Source organism: Lithobates pipiens, unplaced genomic scaffold, assembly GCF_037356315.1.
Source record: "Lithobates pipiens isolate NorthernLeopardFrog02 unplaced genomic scaffold, aLitPip1_a1.2 Scaffold_13, whole genome shotgun sequence".
Classification (NCBI taxonomy): Eukaryota; Metazoa; Chordata; class Amphibia; order Anura; family Ranidae; genus Lithobates; species Lithobates pipiens.
Window position 1 is genome coordinate 53437376 of NW_027507718.1, and position 9987 is coordinate 53447362.

The 9987-nt window shown below is 43.0% G+C and overlaps 1 protein-coding gene across 1 annotated transcript; it reads right to left on the reverse strand.

Annotated features, from left to right (window-relative positions):
- Positions 1–2282: 2282 nt before the first annotated feature.
- Positions 2283–9599, reverse strand: CER1 (cerberus 1, DAN family BMP antagonist). Its single transcript, XM_077478405.1, has 2 exons — positions 9102–9599; positions 2283–3011 (listed from the first exon to the last, which is right to left on the reverse strand). Exons 1-2 carry the CDS (start codon positions 9597–9599, stop codon positions 2748–2750), a joined length of 762 nt encoding a protein of 253 aa, XP_077334531.1. The 3' UTR covers positions 2283–2747.
- Between the last annotated feature and the right edge of the window lie 388 nt (positions 9600–9987).

Sequence of the window (9987 nt, forward strand, 5' to 3'; positions counted from 1 at the left end):
CTGCTTGCTATGGGAGCTCTGGTCAAAAGGGTGAAGATAGAAGCGCCAGCAGGGGACCCGAGAAAAGGAGGATCGGTCTGCTCTGTGCAAAACCATTACACAAGCAGGCGAGTATAAAAAGTTTGTTCTTTCTTTTTTTTCTAATCCGATCCTTTAATGTCACTTTAGGATTTTATAGTCTATTAGTCTGTAAAGGAAAGATACAGACAGTGAAGAAATTTAGTTTCCTAATCTCATCTAATTTAGTTTCCTAACTAAAACCTAAAGAAATGCTACAGAAGGTTGAAGACCCGACAATCTTTGTAGTCTACAGAAAGTACAGGAGTTTACTGTCTTTGAAATCTGAACTTCATGCAGATATAAAAGGCACAAATTAAGGCAGCTAGGTATTAATTAATTATTAAAGGTATATTTTAAATGAAACTAGTCTGATACACTGCATACAAAGGTTCTGACGTAACATGCTATTAGGAGAGAGCTGAATGAGTAGACATATGACCTCATCAGTCTGCTACTGCTCTTTCACTGGGGGAGGAATCGAATATCACTTTATTCTTTCTGTTGCCTATACCTATTGCAGAGAAAGTGCTGATGTCTGCCTAGCTAAGCTGTCTAGAGGGGTGTGTAAATCTTAGAACTGGATGAACAGAAACACAAATACTTTGCAAGTTACAACAGCTCTCATATACAGTATGTATTTCAAGGGTAGGCAATCTTAGAGAGATGGAGATCTACTTAAAGCGGTTCTTCACCCTAAAGGGGAAGTTCCGCTAGTATTATCCCTCCCCCCCTCCGGTGCCACAATCGGCACCTTTCGGGGGGGAGGGGGGTGCAGTTACCTGGATAATCCAGGTAACTGCACCCACTTCCGGCCAGACCGCCGCATGGCTCCGCCCACCGCCGCATGGCTCCGCCCCCCCCCCCCCGTTGTGTTCTGGGAAACACACAGTTCCCAGAGACACAGCGGGGAACCAGCGCAGCGCGACTCGCGCATGCGCAGTAGGGAACCGGGCAGTGAAGCCCTCTTGCTTCACTTCCCGATTCCCTGACAGAGGATGGCGGCGATGGCTGCAGCGAGACGAGCGATCGCTCGTCATCTGCCGCCGACATCGCTGGAACCTGGGACAGGTAAGTGTGATATTATTAAAAGTCAGCAGCTGCAATATTAGTAGCTGCTGGCTTTTAATATTTTTTTTTTTTTTGTGCAGCTCCTCTTTAAACAACACTGGTGAAGTCAAAGACCACCGGGCACAATGTCCTGTTGTTAGGGCTGGTTCACACCAGAATGCAATGCCAGAAAGGCATGTTACATGTATGTTTCCTGCACCGTGTTCACAATGAACTGCCTTTGTGATCTTACTGTGGGTGATTGGTAACCTAAATGTAGATCACAAATGTAGTGGACATAAAAAAAAGTATTACAAGAGAGTGCAGGTTTTAGGTTTTAGGAGAGCGCTATGCTCAGAATGCAGGGTTCAAGAGTGCGTTACGCTCACAATGTAGGGTTCAGAAGTGTGTTGCGCTCAGAATGCAGGGATCAGGAATGTGTTGTGCTCAGAATGCAGGGATCAGGAGTGCGTTACCCTCGGAATGCAGGGTTAAGGAGTGGGTTAACTAGAAAAGTTAACTTGGCCAGCTCCTCCACCTGACCTCTGTCCTGTGCTACCTCTCACTCTCTGCTGTTCACTAATGACAGGCAGTAGGCAGTAGGGGATCGAGAGAGGAGGACCGCGGTCAACAGGTAGGCTGTGATCTATGGGTTACTGACCCCCGTTCTGTTTCATATGTGTGTTTAGTTGTTTGCCTGGATTTCTAATTTATATAAGGGAATGATACAGAAGAAAGGACAGTTTAAACATATTGCAATTATGAAAAAATCCTGTCATAAACCTTGTGAGCTTGTAAATTCCCAATTTGAGTTGTACTGAAATCCCACGTAGTGTTATCAGCCCTGACCATCTCACCTTTATGAACTACAAACCCCCCCTCCCCATGTTGTAAATGTGAGGGTAGGAATCAGGAGCTGGCAGCTTAACACGACAATATTTGTTCTTTTCCTGGAATAAAAAACATGGCTGACTACAAAATTAAATGCAAATATAATTTTTAATAATATTAAACAACAAAATGGAATATGCAGTAATTACATGTTTTATTGTTTTTGTAAGAAAATTGAGATTGTCTTTAATTAGGACATACCAAATTAAAACATCTTTCTCTATTTAACCTCTTGTATGAGTGCCCCCCCCCCCCCCCCCCCCCCATGTTCTAACATAATCTGACACACTGACACTAAGGTAAAAAAAAAATAAAAAATAAAAAAAATCTATCAACTATAGACCCAAGGAGAACCACATATGGATGCCTCCTATGGAGGCACCCTGAACTGAGAGAAATACACCATTCTGACCCTTCTGGAAATGTGAGTTGATTCAATTCCTTACATGAAGTATGTAGATCAGGAGTTGTTACGTCACTGGCTAGATGCTTGTGAAGTCTCATTGACTAAAAAGTATTGAAGCCAGACACAGCGAGGGAGCCAACATTTCCAGAAGGAGATCAGCAATGGCAACCTGTGTGTTTCTGCAAGTACAAGTTTTCTTTAGACACATTCTCCTCCCCTCTAATTACCTAAGGACCATATTGCAATAAAGGAAATGGCCTATCAGCTCTTTGAGTAAATAGGTTTGGTCATTAGACCAAGTTACATTAGCAGATGAGGATTTCAAGCTTGTCATTATGTTTTATTAATGTTCATAAGAGCTCCTCATTCCATGGTTGTTGTGTCTATGAACCGTGCACTTGCATTCTTCAACCATCATAACAACTTTTAGTACACTGCTGGATCCCATGCAGTTCAGCCTAAAGGTGTTCATCCTGAATTTAAATGGTCGACAAAGAGAACATATGTTGAGTTCTTCTGTTTGGTTCGGTACATGTAGAGAGTTGCATTTGCCAAAGCACAGATTATTTTGTATCATCACCTCGTCGCAATTCTCATGCGTTATATTCTGTGAAGAAAAAGATATATGTACATATCAAACAGAAATTCCATAGTTTGTTACATTGGCAATATATGTTCAGCCTTACGCAATAGCATTTTACTTATTTTAAAGAAAATTCATAACAATGCAAAATACCTGTATGAGAAACCTGTGATTGAAGCTGCCATTACCTAATGCCACCATTTACATACCTTTCTGGGGCAGTGCTATCACTCGCAATACAGCTGAAAAGCTTTAGCTTTACTTCCCCAGTACTTTTGTAGCCATGAGTCAGAAAATTATAGTGTCAAAACCTGTCTTGCTGTATGGGAGTTTCATGAATGATTTAAAAGACAAGTTTGTTCAAGTTGTTGTTTAATAGGATAGTGCAAAGGTTAATAAAGATAACCCATAGTATCCAAATATATTTAGGTTTACAGTACTCAAATCAGTTTAGTTTAGAAGGGTACTATAGGTTATTTTACTTTATACATTATTACTCGACTTTTTACTACTTCACTGAAGAGTTATGTATATGTGCTTTACAGTGTTTGAATGTGTTAGGCGAAAATAAATATTTTCTGATGGAAAGGTCATTGATAAGCTTCCAAAAATGCCTCTACATTGGTACCTTATGGGTTCCAGAGATATGAGATGGCAGTTGCCTTATCTGGCTGTTATCCGCCAGGTTGGACTATAGCCTTGTGTGTAGGGATGAGCTTCGAGTTCGAGTCGAACTCATGTTCGACTCGAACATTGCCTGTTCGCCTGTTCAGCGAACAGTGAACAATTTGGGCTGTTCGCAGCAAATTCGGAAAGCCGGAACACCCTATACAAGTCTATGGGAGAAATCTAAAGTGCTAATTTTAAAGGGTAATATGCAGGTTACTGTCCTAAAAAGTGTTTGGGGACCCGGGTCCTGCCCCAGGGGACATGGATCAATGCAAAAAAAAGTTTTAAAAACTGACATTTTTTGAGGAACAGTGATTTTAATAATGATTAAAGTGAAACAATAAAAGTGTAATATTCCTTTAAATTTCGTGGCTGGGGGGTATCTATAGTATGCCTGTGAAGGGGTGCATGTTTCTGGTGCTTAGAACTGTCCCTGCACAAAGTGTCATTTGTGCAGGAAAAAAAGTCTTTTAAAATCACTTGCGGTTATATTGCCGGCTCCCCGTAATACAGAGAACACTCAATGAGTGTTCTCTGTATTAGCCGACAATTCATTCATTCATTGATAAAAAATAAAAAAAAGCGTGGGGGTTCCCCTAAATTCAATTACCAGGCCCTTCAGGTCTGACATGGATATTAAGGTGAACCCCGTGTAAAATGTAAAAAAAAATTGACGTGGGGGTCCCCCTAAATATCCATACCAAACCCTTCAGGTCTGATATGGATATTAAGGGGAACGCCGCATCAAATAAAAAAAAAAATTGACGTGGGGGTCCCCCTAAAAATCCATACCAGACCCTTTATCCGAGCACGCAACCTGGCAGGCCGCAGGAAAAGAGGGGGGGATGAGAGAGCGCCCCCCCTCCCTCCTGAACCGTACCAGGCCACATACCCTCAACATTGGGAGGATGCTTTGGGGGTCTGTGACCCCACAAAGCACCTTGTCCACATGTTGATGAGGACAAGGGCCTCATCCTCACAACCCTGGCCGGTGGTTGTGAGGGTCTGCGGGCGGGGGGCTTATCAGAATCTGGAAGCCCCCTTTAACAAGGGGACCCCCAGATCCCGCCCCCCCCCTGTTTGAAATGGTAAGGGGGTACCCTACCATTTCACAAAGAAAGTATAAAAATGGTTAAATAAGACAAACACACTTTTGAAAAATTCCTTTATTAAAAATAAAAAAAAATAAAAAAAAGATTCTAGCGGTGCTAATCCACTCTTGCTATCCAGCGACGAATCTCCGGGGTCCAGCGATGGATGATCATATCCAGCGACGGGGGATCTCTCAGTCCAGCGCTGTCCATACATCCGTCTTCTGTCTCCACTGCGGAGACACTGCGGAGATCCCAGCGCTGACGTTTCTTATATTAGGAGGGCGAGGCCACCCGTCACCTGACCCCGCCCCTCTGACGCTGGAGAAGGAAGCCAAGGGTTCCCCAGTGACGTATGGGTGACCCCGCCCCCTCTGATGTAACGCAGGTTTCCATTACATCAGAGGGGGCGGGGTCACCCATACGTCACTGGGGAACCCCTGGCTCCCTTCACCAGCGTCAGAGGGGGTGGGGTCAGGTGACGGGTGGCCTCGCCCTCCTAATATAAGAAACGTCAGCGCTGGGATCTCCGCAGTGTCTCCGCAGTGGAGACAGAAGACGGATGTATGGACAGCGCTGGACTGAGAGATCCCCCGTCGCTGGATATGATCATCCATCGCTGGACCCCGGAGATTCGTCGCTGGATAGCAAGAGTGGATTAGCACCGCTGGAATCTTTTTTTTATTTTTTTTTATTTTTAATAAAGGAATTTTTCAAAAGTGTGTTTGTCTTATTTAACCATTTTTACACTTTCTTTGTGAAATGGTAGGGGTACTTTTGTAACCCCTTACCATTTCAAACAGGGGGGGCCGAGATCTGGGGGTCCCCTTGTTAAAGGGGGCTTCCAGATTCTGATAAGCCCCCCGCCTGCAGACCCTCACAACCACCGGCCAGGGTTGTGAGGATGAGGCCCTTGTCCTCATCAACATGGGGACAAGGTGCTTTGAGGGGTCACAGACCCCCAAAGCATCCTCCCAATGTTGAGGGTATGTGGCCTGGTACGGTTCAGGAGGGAGGGGGGGCCGCTCTCTCATCCCCCCTCTTTTTCTGCGGCCTGCCAGGTTGCGTGCTCGGATAAAGGGTCTGGTATGGATTTTTAGGGGGACCCCCACGTCAACTTTTTTTTTAATTTGACACGGGGTTCCCCTTAATATCCATGTCAGACCTGAAGGGCCTGGTAATTGAATTTAGGGGAACCCCACGCTTTTTTTTTTTTTTTTTTATCAATGAATGAATGAATTGTCGGCTAATACAGAGAATACTCATTGAGTGTTCTCTGTATTACGGGGAGCCGACAATATAGCCGCAAGTGATTTTAACCACTTGCTTACTGGGCACTTAAACCCCCCTCAGTCCCAGACCAATTTTCAGCTTTCAGCGCTGATGCACTTTGAATGACAATTGCGCGGGCATACAACACTGTACCCAAATGAAATTTTTATCATTTTTTTCCCACAAATAGAGCTTTCTTTTGGTGGTATTTAGTTACAGCTCGGAGTTTTATTTTTTGCTAAACAAACAAAAAAAGATGCAAAAAAAAAAAAAATAATGTTTTAATAGTTTGTTATAAAATTTTGAAAACGGGTCATTTTTCTCCTTCATTGAAGTGCGCTGATTAGGCGGCACTGATAGGCTGCATTGGTGGGCACTGATGGGCTGCATTGGTGGGCACTGATAGGCTGCATTGGTGGGCACTGATAGGCTGCACTGGTGGGCACTGATAGGCATAGTTAAGGCGGCACTAATAGGCACAGATAAGGCGGCACCGATGGGCACAGATAAGGCGGCACTGATGGGCAAAGATGGGCACAGATAAGATGGAACGGATGGGTGGCACGGATGGGTGGCACGGATGGGCACTGATAGGTACCACTGATAGATGGCACTGATAGGTGGCACTGATAGGTGGCTCTGATAGGTGGCACTGCTGGGCACTGATGGGCGGCATTGCTGGGCAGCACTGCTGGGCACGGATATGTGGCACTGGGGTGCAGCACCTTTGAGGCAGATTGTGGGCACTGCTGGGTGGCACTGTGGGTGGCACTGCTGGGTGGCACTGGGCACTGCTGGGTGGCACTGTGGGCACTGCTGGGTGGCACTATGGGCACTGCTGGGTGGCACTGACGGGGGGCACTTACTTTTAATAAGTGTGGCACTGCAGGGGGCAGGTGGGCACTGGCAGGGGGCAGGTGGGCGCTTGCATTGCTGGCCGTGATCGGGACTGATGTCCCGATCACGGCCGCCGGTGATCGGCTTTTTTTTTTTCTCCTCGCGCTATCAGCGCGAGGAGGAATAATAGCCGATTACCGGCTCCGTTATATCACATGATCAGCTGTCATTGGCTGACAGCTGATCACGTGATAAGGGGTCGGGATCGACCCCTTGCACGGATCGGCGATCAGGCGAGTCTCATGGGGGCGTCTATTGACGTCGTCCCGGAAAAGGAGATCCGCGCTGTAGCCGCCATTTGGCTATAGCGTGGATCTCAAGTGGTTAAAAGACTTTTTTTTCTGCACAAATGACACTTTGTGCAGGGACAGTTCTAAGCACCAGAAATATGCGCCCCTTCACAGGCATACTATAGATACCCCCCAGATACGAAATTTAAAGGAATATTACACTTTTATTGTTTCACTTTAATCATTATTAAAATCACTGCTCCTGAAAAAACGGCCGTTTTTAAAACTTTTTTTTGCATTGATCCATGTCCCCTGGGGCAGGACCCGGGTCCCCAAACACTTTTTAGGACAGTAACTTGCATATTACCCTTTAAAATGAGCACTTTAGATTGTGAACGTTCGAGTCCCATAGACTTTAATAGGGTTCTAAAGTTCACACAAAGTTTAGGTCTGTTCGCAGGTTCTGGTGCGAACCGAACAGGGGGGTGTTCGGCTCATCCCTACTTGTGTGTATGAGTGACTGTGGAGACAACACTGGCTAACTTTCTAGGTTAAGAGTTCATTGCATTGGCTAGTATTCATGCCCTCTCTTTCCTCCTTCTACCCTCTACTCTCTACATTGACATAAACCTGTGTTCTTAGTAATGATAGGTGTACAGTTTTTTGGATTGCTCAACAGTTTACTGTTACTCTCTCCATTGACATAAACCTGTACTCTTATTAATGCCAGGTGTACAGCTTTATGGATCGCTCAATAGTTTACTGATACTCTCTCCATTGGCATAAAAATGTACTCTTAGCAATGCCAGGTGTACAGCTTTATGGATCTCTTAATAGTTTACTGATACTCTCTCCATTGGCATAAAGGTTTACTCTTAGCAATTCCAGGTGTACAGCTTTATGGATCGCTCAATAGTTTACTGATGCTCTCTCCATTGGCATAAACATGTACTCTTCGCAATGCCATGTGTACAGCTTTATGGATCACTTGACAGTTTTACTGTTACTCTCTCCATTAACATAAACTTGTACTCTTAGCAATGCCAGGTGTACAGCTTTTTGGATGGCTCAACAGTTTACTGTTTGGACAGTTGGAATGCACCCACATGGTAGATTACCCTCTAAAGTGTATGGGTCTCCTGAATATTACTATAGAGCAATGCCAACTTTTACCCCATTTAGAAAGGCAGCATTCTCCTAATAATCTGGCAAACTATTTTAGTGAATGATGTATTGTAACAAAATCTATATTTTAAAAGTAAAAAACATTTATCATTTCACTGCATATAATATGAATCTATGAAAAACATTATTCTAAAGCATGCATTATACTTTAGATGATATAGATCAGGCATGTTACATTTTTGGGTAGTATGTAGCTTGCTTCTTCTTTGTTGCCCTTGGTAGTTTAAGAGTTGAAATAGAACTAAGCCCTAGCTGTTCTCCATTTCACAAAAGTTACACATTCTTACCTAAACAGAACCTGTGCGCTGTGAAGTTTAGAATAGCACAATCTCAGTCTCACATAGAGTGTTCTAAGACCTTATAATAGCTTTATCAATTTTACAGCACACATTATGGAATTGAACATAGTTTTCCCTTAGTATACAAGCTAATTAGTGGCTATTCTATTATATTGTTCTTCAACCTAAAATATGTTATTTAATATCATTAGGATTCAAGTGACAAGCATTGTGCTTGATTTACTAAAACTGGAGCGTGCAAAATCTGTTGAAGCTGTGCAGCCGATCTGCTTCTAACTTCAGCTTGTTCAATTAAGCTTTGACGAAAAAAAAAACCTGAATCTGATTGGTTTCTTTGCAAAGTGCACCAGATTCTTCACTCTCCAGTTTTAAATAAAGCCCAATACTTGTCACTTGAATCTTAATGATATCCAATAACATATTTTAGGTTGAAGGTCAAAATATAAAAGAGATCAGTAGACAGTTACTCACCTGAGAAAATGGAATAGTCTTGCAGACTTCCTGCTGTATTTCTTGTGTTTTAACAGGACGAGGGAAACCCACTGGGGCTGCATTAAGTTTATATACAAAGTAATTCCAGAATTTCTTGGCATTCTGCTCTTCGGGTATTTTCGCCTTTTTTTCAGTGAATCTTTGAGGAATAAAGTTCTTTTTTTTGCCTCTCCGGTTGAAATTTCCAAGTCCCACCTGGCTATGGGTTTTTTCTTCTTGAGCTTCTCTTGGTAAAATATTAAATTTAGCCACTCTGTTTTCTTCTTGATTTCTTTCCCTTGCTTCTAAATTGACATGTTCCTTATTTGCAAAGAAATCATGAATTACAAAATTCAGACGACCTTCTATATTTTTTGTGGAGTGATGATGAGTAGGAACAGAGTTATTTTTAGCTCTTTGATCAGCATTCAGTTCTTTTCCTACAGCTTTAACTGTAGTGCAGAATATAATGATGAGACGGAAAATCTGGAGCCACATGTTGGAATGCAAGTATCACAAGCAATTTGTGATGGGCTGTCTAGTTTTAAAGATCTAGAGCACATGATCTAGTTATCACACCACTGATTATTTTAGTGCTACAATCTCAGGCCTTTGATATTAGTGCTAAAATCTTGGCCCTTTGATATATTTATGTTAATTCAATCCTTTTCTATGTTAATGGAAATGTGTGAAAATGATCTTAGTAGATATTTGTCTTGAAGCCTGTCCTTTAATGGCAAATGTTTTACTATTTACTGACAAGTCTAGGAAATCTTGATGCGTATTAGGGCTAGGTCTAAATGTTTAGATCAATGAATAGGTTAAGGATAATTGTAGTTATTTTTATTAGGCTACTTCTATATGATCTACATTGCCCTCCTCATCA